The sequence below is a fragment of the Miscanthus floridulus genome, chromosome 1 (genome assembly GCF_019320115.1).
Source record: "Miscanthus floridulus cultivar M001 chromosome 1, ASM1932011v1, whole genome shotgun sequence".
Classification (NCBI taxonomy): Eukaryota; Viridiplantae; Streptophyta; class Magnoliopsida; order Poales; family Poaceae; genus Miscanthus; species Miscanthus floridulus.
In genome coordinates, this window is record NC_089580.1 from 180634482 (window position 1) to 180651080 (window position 16599).

A 16599-nucleotide genomic window follows, 5' to 3' on the forward strand; every position below is an offset into this window, starting at 1 on the left:
ATGTAAATTCGACCTGCTAAACTTTGGAATCATGCCTTGAGGTCTGAAAATGAATTTAGGTAATTTCATAAGCTTTCCAAATTGTCTTGTTGCTTGTCATTTGGAGTTGTAAATCTTCAGTTATGGTAAATTTACTATGCTGCAGTATATTTCTAGTTTTGTTGAAATATGAATGATGGTGTGAATGATTTGTAGCATCGTTCTTGTTGATTGTTTAGGTGTTAGGCTAACTTGAGAAAATGCTTAGGTGTAGGTGCTAGGTCCTTAACTGAAGATGAGCAATTGTATATTAGGTTGTCTAAACTTGGTAAGTTAAAGTGATTTGAATAGAGCTCAAGTTAGAATATGTGTACTGCAGTAAGCATGTGCATTCCCCGAGCATCCCTAACTTTGTTCATGTGCATCCATGATATTTATTTTACGCATATATGCAATAGATGTGCCAAAGGGAATGACGCTTTTGGAGTTCAAGGGAGCGAGCTAGGAGGAGGAGCCCGAGGTTCAGGCAACCGACGAAGTAGCCGCCGAAGAGGAGTTACCCGAGTGCCCTAACCACCGTCCATCCTCTTTCTTGAAAGGCAAGCCCCCAGAGCATATTAAGTCTCCTATATTTTTACAATATCTTGAGTATCTTTTATTGTTGCTGATGCATTAAGTATAGGAATTGGTTGGAACCAATTGTTGCATTATATATCTATCCTTGTCCAGATATCGCACTTGAATCCTATTTAAGTTCAGGAACGGGTGTAAATGCTTAAGCCATGCTTAGTGCGGTAGAAGTCCGGGTGATTTCCTATCACCTGCGAGCTTTAGGATGAGATGGGTCATGGTGGCTATATTTGCGAATCATGGAAAAGAACCGTGTTTAATAATGAATTAGGACCAGGAGGGGGTCTTGTGTAGGGTTGGACATAGTGACTCCGTCTGTGTCGTTTAAGGACCGCTACGCTGCACATCCTCATGTCATGTTGAACGCAGCCCTAACACTTAGCTGGTCAGATAAGTCATTCTGACCGCAAAGCCTAGTAGTTCGACTTAGGCCGGAAACCGGGGGGACGTGCACATTCTAGAGGAAGTAAGGAGGTGCTTGGGGACATTAGCATGAGTCCAAGGGGTCAGGTGTTTAAAAGTCTTGCACTTCTTGGCAGAGTGTCACCCTTGAGAATGAGGCGCTGTCTGGACCTGCTACTTTTCTTTTCTTTTTCTCCTAAGTTGTAGCCAAAGGTGACTTGATTGCGACCCGACGGAGGAAGCAAGAGTTTGTGTTAGGAATACCCCTCCAACTAGATAGGAATCGATTCGAGTCGCCGTCTCTCCCGGATAGTGAGAACTTGACTGAGCAGCGACAACATAGATTCACTTAATTTATCGATATGGTTAAATGGAGGATGATGATAATATTGCCACAGTTTATACCCTGCTATGGTTAATAATGTTTGCATCTTAATCAAGTAATTGCTATAGTACAGGTGCTAATATAGATGATAGGTTAATGGCTAAAAGTCACTGCTAGCTCCGGTTAAGAGTTGGATTCATTATTACTTATGCTTTTCCGCAAAAAGAAAGTGTCAGCCAGATCCACTAAATTAAGCTATGCATGATTCCTTGGTGTCAATTATTTTTGGTTTCCAACGGGTAAGTCTCGCTGAGTATATTCTCGTACTTAGAGTTTATTCCCTCTGTTGCAGATGACCTTCTTATTAGGGCTTCTGTAAGTACTGTCTCCACCCGGCGGGTGACGAAGACTAGACCACGGGCATGCTCTCTGTTTATCTTATCTGAATGCTTTTGTGGGATGTGATCGGCAAGCTGTTACTTGTATTTGAACTCGTGTGTGTGAGTTAAACTATTTGCTTCCGCTACTTTACAAGACTTGGTTTGTAATAACTATGACTCCGATGTATTATAATCTATCTATGAACTGTGGTGAAATATTATAAGTGTGATGTGTTATATTGAATTACTGCGATCTTGGTTATATGTAAGTTGGTTTGAAATCCTTCGTGGTTTTCAGTTGACTATCGGGTTTATATGGGCTCAAGTGCGAGAATTTAATCGTTTCGGCAATCGTTTTGTACTTGTGCTCTTATAAATTGGACAGTTCTGCTACATAAGCTCCCAGTCGGGTAACTTCGTGGATAGCCTCGGGCTTTCCCACATGCAAGTGGGTCTCTGACGTGCCTTCCAGCAAGCCTCTCCCAGATGCTCCCCACCATCTTCACTATTAAGCTTCCGGCCAAAACGCCATGGGCCTTGTTCCCTTCGTTACACGATGGCGGCCACACAAATGCGGTTGATGTGATCTCGCAAGACTACAAGCCCCTCCGATATATAATAATGGTGCGCACAAGCACCGAGTGGTAAGAGGTATGCAAACCTCACTAAACACTAGGCCTAAACCTAGAGCAAGCACATAAGTGGTGGTCTAATCAACCTAAGTACTTCGTAAAGCACCTATGCTAATCACCTAATGAATCACTAAGCACTATACAAGTAAAGATCACTAAAATGATATATCAACACCCTTGATATGTTTCCTCAGCCACACACATCATTTGGCTAGTTGGGGAGTGTATTTATGAGCCCCACTGGAAAGTAGCCATTTGGGACAAAATCAGTTTTTTGCCTACAAGATTTCTGGTGCCTCTTCAAGTGATCAGTGCCCACAGAAGATCTAGCAGACAATGTATGCTTACATATTTTATAGGTAGCTTTAATGCAAATCTGTCTATCATTCATAGTCTCATAGACCTCATCAAAATCAGCCCACACAGCAAATTTACGCTTATCAACAGAAGAGGTACCAACAACAAATGGAGATGAGCTGTTGGAGGCGACTGGGGTCCCAGTCGTCGTCACCCCTTCATCACCGCCGTCGCCGTTGCCGTCTAGATCAATCAGAGCAGAGCCGCTACCGACATCGTATCGAACAAAGCAACAACGTTCTCACGGGTGTCGTCGTCGTCCTCACCCTCGAGGGCCAGGCTTGGCGGCAAGACGACATCGTCTTCAGCCATGGCACCCTCGTCGTCGTCCTCTCCAGCCCCGTTCCTCAACGGTGCGCGGGGCCACCTTGGTCGCTCTATGCCACAGCTAGAGGACGACGCATCGGCTACCGACCTGCGCAAAGAGAAGAAGAAGGGTTATGGCTAGGTTAAGGTTAAGGTCAGGGTTCATACCTGCGCAACTGGAGCCCGGTGCTAGAGAAAGAGAAGACGAGAGCCACCCAGAGGAAGACGACACACCGATTAGCAACGACGGCAAGCGACAGAGAAGGGACAGACAGGGACACGAACTCACATAATCACCGAAATCTAGCGGGGAGAGAGAGAAGGAGAAGGGAGAGGCAGAGAGGGAGGGGATCAGGGTCAGGGAGGAGGAGAAGGGAGCGTCGTCGCCAGCGGCAGGTGGATCAGGGTCGGGGTCACTGGAGTCGGAGAGGACGAACGCCTGCAGAGGAGACCGCGATGCGCGAGGCGAGAGCGAGACGAGAGAGCGGCGCGACGGGTGGGGAAATGATTTAGGGTTTTAGGGTGAGGGGAGGGAGCGCCGCGGCCTCCCGCTTATATATGAGGGGAGGGGGGGTAGGCGGGGGCGCAAGGCCACGGCCGCAGGGAGCCGTTGGGGCCGGCTGGCCGGCTAGGCGACTGAGCTAGGGGATAACAGGCCGTTGCCGGGCCGACCGTTGAAGGACGGGCCGTGCCGGGCTGGCACGCCATGCCTGGGGTAAGGGCCAGGCCTGGCCTGCTACACCGGACCGTGTCAGCCCGGGCCCGTACACCACCAGGGCGGGCCGTGTTTATGTCGGGTCAAATTTGTGGGCTTCGAGTCGGGCACCGTGCCTCGGACTGTATGGACATCTTGGAGGCAGGCAACCTACCCCACCCGGTCCAGCGATCCCGGCGCCGGCAGCGCACGAGAGGAATGGACGCGTCGCACCCGGAGGGCGAGGCCGCGGCGCGGTGGGTGACGATCGAGGAGTGGAGCGGCTCGTCAGCCTCCGCGCTCTCCCGCACCGCCGTCCTCACCGCCTCCGCCTCCTCTCTCACCGCACACAGGTGGCCTCTCCCTCCCTCCCTCTGCTTCGTCCCGAGCTTCGCTCCCTTCCCCAGTCGTCTGACGTGCTCACGTGCTTGTGTTGCTCGCTTGGGCTACCGCAGGTTCGGCAGCCGGTGGGGGCAGATCGGCAGTCGCATGCTCGGCGCCTTCGTGCCTGAGGTGAGTGACTGGCACGCGCCGCCTCCCAAGCCCCACTCCAGCTGTATCAATCTACGCAACACCGTATACTACTGATAAGCACGTCGTAATTCGTTTAACTTCGTGTTGTCGTCGGCTGCAGCTGTATCTGTTCGAAATGAACTTCGCTGCTCAGTGCTCTTCTCCATTGTTTTTGCTTGGGCCGGTCACTGTGACTGATGAGCGAGCCTTTGTATTGCCGTGCCAGGGATTTCCTGGGAGCGTGACTCCGGATTATGTCCCGTTCCAGATGTGGGATACGTTGCAGGTAAGATTACCTGCACGACGTGAGCTGTCTCTGGAACCATGCTGTTGTATTCACACCTGATTACCATGGTAAAAACTAATGCTACCCTGTGCTTGGTTATCGACTGTCGGCCTGTGCGCTGTATCTTGCTCTAGGGGCTCTCCACATATATCCGTGCAATGTTGTCTACACAAGTAAAATTTTCTATTCTGTCTTTACAATCTCCTGACTCGCTCTGTATCTACACGCATATTGTTTGGTTTGTGCATTTGTAAATTTGCTGTCTTCTGGAATGAACTGCTCCAGGCTCTTCTAGGTGCAATTGGAGTGGGAGAACAGTCCGCAACTGTCATAGGTGCTACTTTTCAGGTAGATGTTGGGCAAATCCATTAAGCATTCAAATGTATGCACACTCATCTGATGGTAGGGCAGATTAGACAAACTTATTCAACACATAGTCCAATTGCATCTAATTTTTCTGATATATAGTATCCAACATGACAAGGATTATTTTTGATCTAATGCCATTTTGATATCTAGCAACCTTCCAAGGAATCATGTGTCGCTGTGGGTTACTCAGCACAAACTTGACTCTATAGATTATAAAATTCCAAATTCCCCTGGCCTTTGTGAAAGTTCTCTTCCTTTTGTTAGGCTAATGTTGTAATGTTGATTTTTTTTCCTTATTTTTCCCCTAACATATGCAATTCTGGCAGTGGTTTCTGAGGGACTTGACAGGAATGCTTGGAGGGATATTGTTCACCTTTTATCAGGTATTCAATTTTCTGATGTATTACGATAAACGCTGATCTTGTTACTGAAGCTTTGATCAGACGCCATTGCTCCTTCAAGGCATCCTTGTGAATATTCGTTCTGAACTTCTGATATACTTTGTCCAGCCAGCATATCAGACTCTGTATTCATTTTCTGTGCCTTCTTTCCCACCAGGGATCTAATCTTGATAGCAACGCTAAAATGTGGCGTCTAGTTGCAGACTTTATGAATGACCTTGGTAATGTTCAATTGAAACCACTAAATTCAGTTACTTTGCCCTTTTCATTTCACTCCCATGGCACAATTATTACATTCATGCCAAGTTAGATTGTTCTGTTTTTCTCTTAATTTAGTGTACTAATTGTTCTTGAAAGTTCAAGTTACATATAATCTGGAATATCAGGAGAACATCTCTCCCTTATTTGCTTAGTGTCAGTGAATCATTTACATTTTGTTACCTGTGCAGGAATGTTGATGGATCTCTTAAGCCCTCTGTTTCCTTCATCGTTGATAGTTATAATGTGCCTAGGCAGCCTATCTAGGTCATTCAGTAAGTTTCTTCATTCCAGAAGTCAGAACTCATGATGAGGAACTTTCTGAGTTTTTTGGGGGCTAATTTGTCATTTCTATCTTCTAGCTGGTGTTGCTAGTGGTGCAACTAGAGCAGCACTAACACAGCATTTTGCACTTGCAAAGAATGCAGCTGATATTTCTGCAAAGGTAACCTAGGATATTCTTCAGAAATTTGTAGATTCCTTTTGGTATTATTTTTTTTAATGAAGCAGCACAAGCATACTCAACTTTTCAGGAGGGCAGTCAGGAAACACTTGCTACAATGTTAGGGATGGGATTGGGGATGCTGTTAGCTCACATTACTAGAGGGCATGCCTTGAGTGTATGGACATCTTTTCTTTCTCTCACGGTGTTCCATATGTATGGTGAGTACTCTTTTATTCTTCCATATGTTTAAAACCGAAACAGATTTTGAACTTTTCCTACTTATTATCTCCTTGTCTGGCTTCTAAATTCTTGTGGCGCTGAAGCATAGCCTATTTGCTAACACAGTCTAAATCTGCCCCTACATGCAAAGGTCAGGAAAACAGACATTAGAAAGTCTTGCAGAAGCAAATGGAAAACAACCATACAATATTTTGTTTATTGCATGAATTATAGAGTGAATATGTTCGCTGGATTATTTCAATTAAAATGCAAGAAATTTCTCTTGGAGCTTGAATTTAGTTGGCATGTCGTGCTTTGGATTCTAGACCTTGACTCCTAAACACTTCCACTGGGCTGTGCTTTCATTAAATTAAATTTTAACTCCATATACAAAAAAAGAGAGTTCATCCCATGGTTATACCTGCGCCTATCCGACTATCCCATATTTCTGTGTGAATTTTTTTCCTTAGTATATCATGTTTCTTGATGCTTCAGGGATTTAGTTTTGAGAAGCATTTCTTGACATACTTCCACTTGTTTTGTTTTTGATGATCCAGCAAATTACAAGGCAGTGCAGTCACTTTCACTCACTACGCTAAACTACGAGAGAGCTTCCATCTTGCTACATTACTTCAAGGAATGTGGTGAAGGTGAGTGAGCTCCTTTCCTTGCGGTCATTATTGGTATTGTTTAGTACTTATCAAGCATGTGATGTATCTTTATGATTGTTGAATGATAATTTTTTGTGGCAATCTGTTAAAATATTCATGCAAAATGTTCCATGATTTTATTCCTTTTCTTGACTGCACTTTTCCTAGTTCTTGCACCGCAAAAGGTTTCTCAGCTGGAACATATTCTTCCTTTTTGGTCAACCTGGAGGAAATTAAACAAAATTAAACTGCCACATGAGCGTGTGCACTTAGGTGCTAAAGCCTCGATGCTTACACACAGTGACATGTGAGTTCTATGTTTTGGTAGGTTATATGTTCTTCAATAGTCAATATTTGGGGATCTAAGACAGATTTTTCACACAGTTCGTCACATTTGATAGGTTGGTGATTGCAAAAACAAGATCCCACTATGAAAACAGTAAGTTTATGCCTTGGTTAATGTAACACAGTATAGAACTTTGCTGACTCTTCTTTCTGCTTCCCGAATTTATCCAGCAAACTACCTTTTGCTGGATAAACAAGGCAGTGTTTACGTTTTCATCCACAAGCAGGCAACACCAGCTGATGTTTTAAGGTCCTTCGTACATGGGCTCGTGTTAGCAAGTTCGACACAGACCAGCAAATCCCAGCACTTAGAGGCCCGTCGATGGATGGACGAGATGTATACCAATTTTATCTCGAAGGTAAAGAGCATTGTGCATCTGAGATGTTCGAGTTCAGCATTTTTGTGAGCAAGCAGCTTTTCACACAAAGAAATCTTCGTTTTCGTTTCTTGTAACAGCTGCAGAGTGAAGGTTACTCAACAGAACGCCTTTTGTCGCATTCGATTCTTTGGAGGGCACACTGGCTTCACGGCCAGCATTATGAGAAGCTCAAGTAGGGGAACACAACAAGATTGCGTTTGCTTATTCAAGGGCAAAGTAGACAGGTATATCGCCCAAGTCACGATCAACTAGGGTGAGGGTGAGAACGTGTTAAATGTTGCTCGAGCATGACACGATGAAACAGAGATGTATGAGTTTCACCAAAACAACTAAATATCGTTAACCGTTCGAGAATGTAGCACGGACTTCACGATAGAAGTGCTGGCCTGTACGCTCAAGCTCAGCATGCTAATGGTTCACACTACGTACATCCTTACCGCGGTACCGCCTAACAGGAAATCCAAAGCAGCATTAATCACTACACACAGACCAGTCTAGTACCGTTTGTTGAAGCAATCCTAGAAATCAGTGTGCGGGGAACTCTTCACCACATACAACGCACCTACAGGAGATGCTCTCGTTATCGAGATGATCACCTGGCGATGCTGCCAACGGCCCTTTCGTAGGCATCGCCGCCCGACCTCCGATGGATGCACACACGCATCTCGCCTCACCATTCCCGTGACCTGCGCCTTTGTTCAAGTCAATTCGACCATTCACATTCGACTTTTTAATGGCGGTTTCTGCAGGAGAAGGCTCCGGAGATGCTTGACACTCTCTCATTCTCTGATGCATCTGTTTCTCGGGTGTCTGCTCCTGAAACTTGTCGGGCAAATGTGCAGACATAGGCCTGGAAATTTCAGTGCTGTCTGAAGGCCCACGGTACAGGTCTGAAAGCCACCTGATCTTTGGAAACTCTCGCTCCTCTGAATTTTCATCTTGTTCAATTTTCACCTGTACATACGAAAGGGCAATTCTGATTTAACGACGAAAACAAATGTATGATTGGGGGATTTCAGACCTCAACACTCAACAGAGCATACGCAAGCACAGAGCACCATTGAAAACTTGTATGCATAGACAGCACGCATCTCGGATACATCAAGAAATCATGTCAGCCCTGAATGTAAGTCGATGTATAGAAATGCAACCACTTAAAACACTTGCCAATTAATATAATACTAACATGAGACAAATAGAGGCCCTGTTCGCTTCTCTTATAATCCGTCTTTTTCAGCTTGTTTTTTTAGCCGGAACAGTGTTTTTCTCACAACAAATCAGCCGGAACAGTGTTTCGGCTTGTTTTTTCAGCGAAGCGAACGGAACCAGACAGTGGTTACCACAACAAATTTGAGTAAGAAGTACACAATACTATTAGCAACATTTTTTTTCTCGAACACGCAAGAGAGCTGCGTCCATTATTTTAAGAAGAGGAAACTATTAGCAACACATGTACTACATCCAATAAAAAATACTTTGACATATTTAATGCTTGTAGTGTTTAAGGCTTGACTAAATCTTGTCCTAAATGACAAGTTTTTTTGTGACTGGAGGACAAAATATTATAAGAATTCAATAAACAAAAAAAACTGGTGAAGTACAGGGTATTTGGTGAAAAACACAGGGTAAATGCGTACCTCATTGTCTGTGATTTTCATTTCATCTCCTTTCCCAGACTTTACCACTGCAGATGCAGCAGCTGCCAAAGAATATAGTGTGGGCTTATCTGTGGTCTCGTCGACAGCAGGCAGCCCAGGCTCTTTCTTCACTGCATGTAGTGGAGTAAATCCAAGTGGAACTCCCATTTTAACAGGCCTTGGGGCATTAAGAGAGAACCTAACGAAGGGCTTCTTTTGAGTTCCAGGGGTCGAAACACAAGTTGGTCCAGCAGGTGAAATTGCAGGAGGGAGTCCACGATGAGCTTCAGTAAAGCCTGGAGGTATATCTGTAGGAAATCCTGGAGGAATGTCCAAGATCAGACTGGAAGGCACATCAGCATAAGTCAGAGCAGCAGTACTGATCTGAAGCTGACAGTGAGCTTTTGTGAAGCCAGGAGGTACAAGAGAAAATTCAGGAGGTATGTCCAGAATGAGGTCTGGGCTAACCAAAGATCTGTCAGCAGGCTGACATGCGGAATCTGTAAAAAAAATGTAAAAGTCAGAAAAAGCTTAACAAGATAATGAACGTTGGTAAAAAAGAACTTAGCAACCAGTGGCATAGTGTGACCTTCTAAGATAGAAGTGCTATTTTTTGCAGAGTCATGACGGCAACATCCTTCAAGAAAAGAAGTAGCAGGAACTGAGCAACTGGATGCAGGGTTTGAATCAGGAGTTCCAAGCACTGCCATGCAGTCATTGACCCTATCAGAATCCTCGCCTCCTGTTAAATCCAATACCTTGGCAACACCCTCATAATTGTCCCTAACTGTCTCTCTATTTCCTGTGACATCAGTTGGATTGCCTCCATTTGCACCCAATGTCATGCCAATATCAGATTCAGCACTCTCTTTTTGTTTGCCTTTTGTCACATCCAATTTCATGCCTACCTCCTCATATTTATTACATGAGTCATTTGGTTGACTGGGATTGCTGATCTCCACATTTTTTATATGACTGTTTGGCTGGCATGTCTTCTTCCTGATACGCTTCCCAAAAACACCCCAAAAATATAATTTGCCATTTTTTCCTGTTATATGATAATAATAGTTCATAAGTTAGATGATAAATTTACACTTGCAGACCCCCAATTTTTCAAAGATATTAGCAACTCTTTAGTTTTTCCTAACATGTCCATGTAAACTCAATGTGCTCAAAGCTATCTGACTGTATAAGTCCACAATAGCAACAAAACCATCAAGTGAGTATTAAAAATTAAAAAAAAGGATTGGTAAAAGAGAACGTAAGCTTACAAAAAACACTAGTCTATGTCAATCACTGTGAAATTCGTAAAGCAGGTTATCCTTTTTTGTCGGGAAACAGATTATTCTTGTTAGAACAGTAAAAGGATGAGTAATAGAAACAAAACTTTGCACGGAAATGAGAACGTACTCTGATCTTGTGGTGTAAGCAACTTCGACGAAAACACTGCCAATTCAGTATCACCAATTTTGGTGAACAGGCCAAGGCCATGTGAACAAACTTTTTCAAGAAGCTGATCGAAACTCCAGTGCGGTCTGTAATAAGAAATTGTTAAGCTAACAAGAGAGTGCATGCATGGAGCAGAGATACTAATAAATAACAAGGGTTTAAATGTACACAAGCATCTGCATGATTTAAAGAACAGATGGAACGTTTTAACATTTATGTGATAGCAAGTTAGAGACATAGCAGTCAATACAAGTGTAATTGACATACATGCAACTTGGAAGTTACTTGACCAGAACCACTACAGGTGCTTCTTACAAATTTAAAAGCTACACCCATTAGAGTAAACGTACCTTTCGTGACTGCTCACAAACCATAGTCCAATATCCTCACTGTCGGGGGGTACCATCTTGAATTTTTTTGGCCACAGCTGGGAAAGAGGTACTGCCTCTAGATTTAAAATTTCAGGCATTTGGTTTGAAGCTTCATAAACTCCGACAGAAATTTCTAAAGGGAAATGGGCTTCAATTCCATCACAAGTATGTATCAGTCCTCCAGTAACATGAAAGTTGCCCCTAAAAGAAAAATGGAAGCCTGATGTTAGTGGTTAATTGAAAGGAAAGTACATGGATACTAAAATAGGAAAACTATTACAGACTACACAACATAGCATTAAAAAGTGGCACTTCCATATTACAGGAGAAGGCATCATTATATTGCTTGAACATTCTGTTTGCTTATTGCATAGATGATTTCTATGATGTACAAAATCAAGGCGTTAAGATTTAGTTTCACTGCCTAATAAAAAACAAGGTTCATGGTTTATAGCACAGTCAATCAGTAACGTTTTCGTTGAAAGGGATGGGCAGTTCATGTCATTAGCATATCAAATGTGGGAATATGTTAGTGTGATATCTATGAGATTTGGACTTGAGACCAAAATCAACTTCTGTTCAATTCGGTGGCAACAATATTCAGGGAACGGGCAAACTTTGGTGGTAGAGAAATAAAATCTGCCTGTTAGGGCGAAGCTGAGAAAAATCCTGTATATACTATCCATAAAATAGGACTGGTTATGCCCATACTGCGATACATGCATGCATACAAAAAGAAGAAAAAAATGCACTAGCCTATACTGCTTACTTCCAGCAGGCTTCTGATTGATAATGTTTCTTCTGCAGCTTCGTATGTAAGATTAATGGTGCACCTGTTTCCAGAATATACATGTTATGACGAGATTCTGTAAAGAAAAAATTAACACTAGGAAACGAAAATCATTCACTGTACTACTGTACATGCTCTATGCACTGAACTTAAATGGCCAAATACTTTCTGTTCTGTAAAATCTTCTTTTCTTATTAATACAATGGAAAAACAAGCAAGTACTATAACTCTGCATTCCATGAAGGCACAAGGAGAAAATTAAAATGAGCTATCAAACAAAAGGATAAGACTAAAAAAGAACTGTGGTGAAGGTACTTAAAAAGTATACTTATCGGATACACGCATGAATATTTCAGGCATAAAACACTAATTTGAAGGATAGAAAATGAACTAAAACAACCAATTAGCACTGTTATAACAAAACTGCAGCCTGAGTTGCAGTGTTGTCAGCTGGCTGAATGGCAGCAATATGTTTTTAGGTTTTACCTAAAATAGTAACCCACCTCGTTATAGTCACCCTCACCCTCACCCTCACCCTCCCCCTCCCCCCACACACACAAAAAAAAACCCTACCTACTAATAGCCTATAAAGAAATTCACCAGCAAGGTCATGATTAAGTGAAAGGTAAACTTAGAATGCATGTATTTCACAAGAATTTTTCCGAGTTGCTATCACATATTAGGATCATCAAATACCTGAAGATCTGCCATGGCTAATTGATGCCCCTGAGTTTCTTTCTTGCGACGATGCACCATGTTGCAGAGAAGCAATGGACTGCGCACTGTGTTTTGAAGGAACCTTTTGGCACTGTAGCATGACCAAATTGCATTATTTTTGTTTAAAAAAACTGATCTAAGATTTGGGCTTGATCTAGTAGTAGTATTATAATATACCTCTGTGGAAGATTCACGGTGCACAGGTATTGGAGTCAGCAACACAGGCTTCACACTAGGTTCCTGTGTTATGGGAGCAGCAGTTCTTGTATCAGGATAAACCTCAACAGACCTTTCACTAAGCACAGATGTTGGGCTTAGCAATGTAGGCTCCACAATAGGAGCTTGCAAGACAGGAACTGTAGTACTTGTTGTAGTTAAATTGATGTCTCTACTGCACAACTTTCCACTCTCAGGTGTGCACACACTCTTAGAAGGTCCTGCCTTTGTAACAAGAGGATTGTCACTTGGATGTGGAGCACCAGTTTGCTTGGGACTAGGAAACATAGGATTTGTCACTACCTCTTTTGGCAAACTACCAGACATTTTTTCACTGTTCTGGCCTTGAGAATGCAAAATACTCAAACTGGAGCTCCTGGCAAGTGCTTGTGTACCGACCATTCTGTCTAGATTTCTAGGAGTAGCATCGGTATTCAAATTAGTACTCGGTTGTGAGGATTTGTAACTTGGTGATGCAAGGTTCTTTAAAGAAGAAATGCAGGGAGTGACAGAGCTACTTATGTGCCCCCCTGCACATGGGTCCCTATTTTCAGCTGTCTCAAGCCTCTTACAGGGTAAACACGAGTTATAGGATGACTCTGATGGCATAGGATTTTGAGCGAGAGATCTGGATCCCAGAAGAGATACTCTACGTGAACTTGGAGGTGGTGTGACACTTCGTCTGCAATGTCTTTTCTGTGACCCAGCTGACCCAACAGTTCTACCATATAGTTTCCGATGCTGTAAATAGGTAATGTCTTCTGCAGGAATCAGCTTCACTCTTGCATCAGGTTTTGAATATGTACCACCAGAACATCTAGCCATCTTGAGCTTATCTTGAGAGTCTGGTTCTACAATTCCCTTGGTTGTGGATGTTGCCTCATTACCGTGGTGCATTTGGTTATGTCTGGATCTAAAATAAAAAATAATGTTATCAATCGGCAAATCAAATATGGCCAGAATCAACATAAGAAACTGAGATTTGGCACAGAAATGCATTAATTTCACAGAATTCAGGTAACAATCTGCCAACAGTCTACACAGACAACAATATATGCATAATTATATGATGCAATGGTTCCCTGATTCAGTAATTATAGAGAAAATAGGAAGCATAAAAGATAGAACAAGTTAGTACACTGTATGTCAATACATCTTCCAAAATAAGGAGTCAGCTACAGCCGGAGTTTTAGAGAACACTTAACAAAAAGGAAAAAAATAGAAGCATGTAAGTGTAGTGCAACTGTTTTCTCAGAATCTCAGTATAAAAAAGCAATATCATCAAGCATATATCAATTTTGTATCTTATCATATACAGCCGTATTGAACCTTGAACATTTAAATATAGTCCATTCACAATTCCTAGTTTACTTTGGCCAAAACTGATATATGTTTGTTATTTAGGAGTAGTTCTATACAATATGTCAGTGTAACATTTATTCCACCACCACCAACACCCCAAAAAAAATTACGTTAATTGACATGATGAAAGAACAAACTTATATGAGGATTGTTATATGGGTTAATGGAGAACTGAAAATTCATTGGGTCGATCAATTTAAAGACAAAGTTGTAGGCAGTCGATATGTGCTAGCTATCCACAAAATTGTTGAAAGTTTTGCCACCAAAAAGGGCAGAGATGTTAAGAAAGCAGTATAACAGTCCTGCTAACAAGAGCAAAAACAAATCACATTGATCAACAGGATATCTTCAAGAAATTTTGCAAGCTAAAATGCAAACAAGCACAAATGAACCCATTTACATTTTTTTGTGCATAATACAAGCACGAAGTTCAGTAAGGGGGAAGTATACCTTGAGTCTTGCTTGCACTGACAGCGGGCATTATTTCCTGAACCGAAAACACATGTTGCACAAAATGTGCCCTGACCCTGAGTAGAGCAACGCAAATGAAAAACTGTTTCAAATACAGGATAGGGTACATGTATTCCAAAGCATCATAGAAGACACAAAAAACAACATAAATATTAACGGCGAACATTTGTGTAAGACGGTCAAATCTAATTCAAGAGGTCAATTTAATTTCTTCAGTTATCCGCATGCCAAAAACCAATTGATGGATAACACAGAGATGCTCTGCTGGAAGCCCGCAAGACAATCATGTACGAAAGCATGACATAAACGTGAGAGCTAAGAGCAGGATCACATCACAGACACTGTCTACCTAATGGAACAGATAACGTCGCACCAGTAAATTTCACGGTAACAAAAATAATCCGCAGAAACTACCAATATAAAAGATAAAAAAAACAGCACAAATTCGGTGAACTAGTGGCATCAAAACCCCATCTGCAGCTACTAGTACACACAGGACATGACAGCATTACAAAGCCAGGCGGCGTTGCGCAATCTATATATAGGCGAGGGATCATGAGGAACAACAAGATAACTCCTAAAAGGTATAAAATAAAATATTTCCTCATTGTTCCCCGCACCCCGCACACGCAAGCGCGAACACAAAACCCCCGCACGGAAAACAGAAAAGCAAGAGCATCTCAAGCAAAAAACATCTCATTTCACTCCACCCCAACAAAACCCCACCGAAGGGAACCGCGATCGGCAGGACGATTTGAGGAAAAGCAGCGCGGTCGCGCAGAGAGGAGGGAGTGGGGTCCGATCACCTGTGCGGCCTTCCGTGGCGTACCGGGGCGGCGAGCAGCCGGCGTCGTCGGAGGCGGGGGCGGCGCCGGTGCTGGCGCCGGGTGGGAGATGGGGGTGAGCCTACTAGGGTTCGGTGGCTGCCTCTCCACGTGACCCATTGGTGGATTCCTCCCTCGATCGCAAGTTCGCCGCGGTGAGGGGCGGAGAAAGAGGGTTTTGCTCGCGTGGTGGGTATGTGCAGAGTGCAGTGCACAAGGAGCATGAAAGCAGTTTTCAGCAGCAGACGACGGGGTGGCTCGCAACAGAGAGAATGGGGTTTCGTCGGCCTCCGGAGGGACGTGATGGGTATGTCTTTCGGCTGATTGATACATGGGTCCGCAAGGCGTGGGTCCATCTGTCAGTGAAATGTGTTCGTTGCGGAAGGCGTGCGTGCCCGCATTTCCTGATCGAGAAGCGGGCCCCACGTCCCTCGTGGGCTCGTCGGGGCATCGGGCGCTACATCTGCAGATCCACGGCTGGTGATTAGCATGCATGCGAGACAAGGGCGCTGACGGTAGTGTGACCAGCTGTTATCCGAAGTACAATGCGGGTAGAAACGCTTGCTGGCTGCTTTGATCGGAAGCGGAAGGGCCGCCGCGTGACACGCGGCAGGATTGTTGGAATGGACGATCAACGGCACACTTGCAGGTAGAACCCCTTTCGTTGATGAATTATTTAAGGCCCCATTAAACGCAGAAATTTTATAAGAATGGTACAGAAAAGTTTTATCAGTTCGTTTTCATAAGAAAGAATAGGATAGAAAAGAATTTCACGTTCCAAATGGGACCTAAGCAGGCAAAGTTTGCTGATTGTGATTGAACGATCAATGAGTAAACTGAGGTGGTAAATAGAGTGATAAAATACTGGCTATTGGGAACAGTTACTCGTGACGCGAGCCAGTTCAGGCGTTCACACCTAGTACGCTCGTGGGTACTGTGCCATCACACCGATCAAATCAAAAGAACTAGAAACCGCAAAGGTGCTATCACTCTTGAGGGTAACATGGAACAAAGGTAGGTGAAGTCTGGGTAGGAGGACAGAGAAGATGATTAAGAGTAACCGTGAGGTAGAGTAGATACGATTTCTTATGGTTTACTCCCTCCGTCCCGCAATGACCGTCGTTCTATGACCAGGCACGTTTACCAAGAACAACAGGCACTGCTGATCGATGGGGAGTGGGGAGGTGCAGG

The 16599-nt window shown here is 43.6% G+C and overlaps 2 protein-coding genes across 6 annotated transcripts; one reads left to right on the forward strand and one right to left on the reverse strand.

Annotated features, from left to right (window-relative positions):
- Window positions 1-3859: 3859 nt before the first annotated feature.
- On the forward strand, window positions 3860-7941 carry LOC136550097 (protein root UVB sensitive 3-like). 4 transcript variants are annotated; one of them, XM_066541569.1, is made up of 15 exons: window positions 3860-4058; window positions 4161-4218; window positions 4340-4504; window positions 4639-4677; window positions 4790-4852; window positions 5200-5256; window positions 5432-5495; window positions 5724-5807; window positions 5895-5977; window positions 6066-6195; window positions 6754-6846; window positions 7015-7153; window positions 7248-7285; window positions 7363-7550; window positions 7649-7941. In XM_066541569.1, exons 1-15 carry the CDS (start codon window positions 3925-3927, stop codon window positions 7745-7747), a joined length of 1434 nt encoding a protein of 477 aa, XP_066397666.1. In that variant the 5' UTR covers window positions 3860-3924; the 3' UTR covers window positions 7748-7941. The 4 variants fall into 4 exon arrangements, with proteins under 4 accessions (XP_066397666.1, XP_066397681.1, XP_066397674.1 ...); XM_066541584.1 differs by having other exon boundaries at window positions 4445-4504; window positions 7649-7934; XM_066541577.1 differs by lacking the exon at window positions 4639-4677.
- LOC136550086 (uncharacterized) lies at window positions 7883-15612 on the reverse strand. Of its 2 annotated transcripts, none has more exons than XM_066541559.1 (10): window positions 15391-15612; window positions 14564-14640; window positions 12713-13658; window positions 12515-12626; window positions 11798-11861; window positions 11008-11229; window positions 10619-10743; window positions 9798-10256; window positions 9209-9708; window positions 7883-8525 (listed from the first exon to the last, which is right to left on the reverse strand). In XM_066541559.1, exons 1-10 carry the CDS (start codon window positions 15526-15528, stop codon window positions 8097-8099), a joined length of 3072 nt encoding a protein of 1023 aa, XP_066397656.1. In that variant the 5' UTR covers window positions 15529-15612; the 3' UTR covers window positions 7883-8096. The 2 variants fall into 2 exon arrangements, with proteins under 2 accessions (XP_066397656.1, XP_066397647.1); XM_066541550.1 differs by having other exon boundaries at window positions 12713-13664.
- Window positions 15613-16599: the final 987 nt, after the last annotated feature.

What these genes read in the sequence shown, in the direction of transcription:
- LOC136550097 (XM_066541569.1), top strand. Translation starts at nt 3,925, where the DNA reads ATGGACGCGTCGCACCCGGAGGGCGAGGCCGCGGCGCGGTGGGTGACG. An exon ending in TATTGTTCACCTTTTATCAG is followed by an intron (nt 5,257 to 5,431) that starts GTATTCAATTTT and finishes CTTTCCCACCAG; the next exon opens with GGATCTAATCTTGATAGCAA. An exon ending in AAGATCCCACTATGAAAACA is followed by an intron (nt 7,286 to 7,362) that starts GTAAGTTTATGC and finishes GAATTTATCCAG; the next exon opens with CAAACTACCTTTTGCTGGAT.
- LOC136550086 (XM_066541550.1), bottom strand. Translation starts at nt 15,528, where the DNA reads ATGGGTCACGTGGAGAGGCAGCCACCGAACCCTAGTAGGCTCACCCCC. An exon ending in ACCGTGAATCTTCCACAGAG is followed by an intron (nt 12,627 to 12,712) that starts GTATATTATAAT and finishes GTCATGCTACAG; the next exon opens with TGCCAAAAGGTTCCTTCAAA. An exon ending in TGAAAATCACAGACAATGAG is followed by an intron (nt 8,526 to 9,208) that starts GTACGCATTTAC and finishes TCGTATGTACAG; the next exon opens with GTGAAAATTGAACAAGATGA.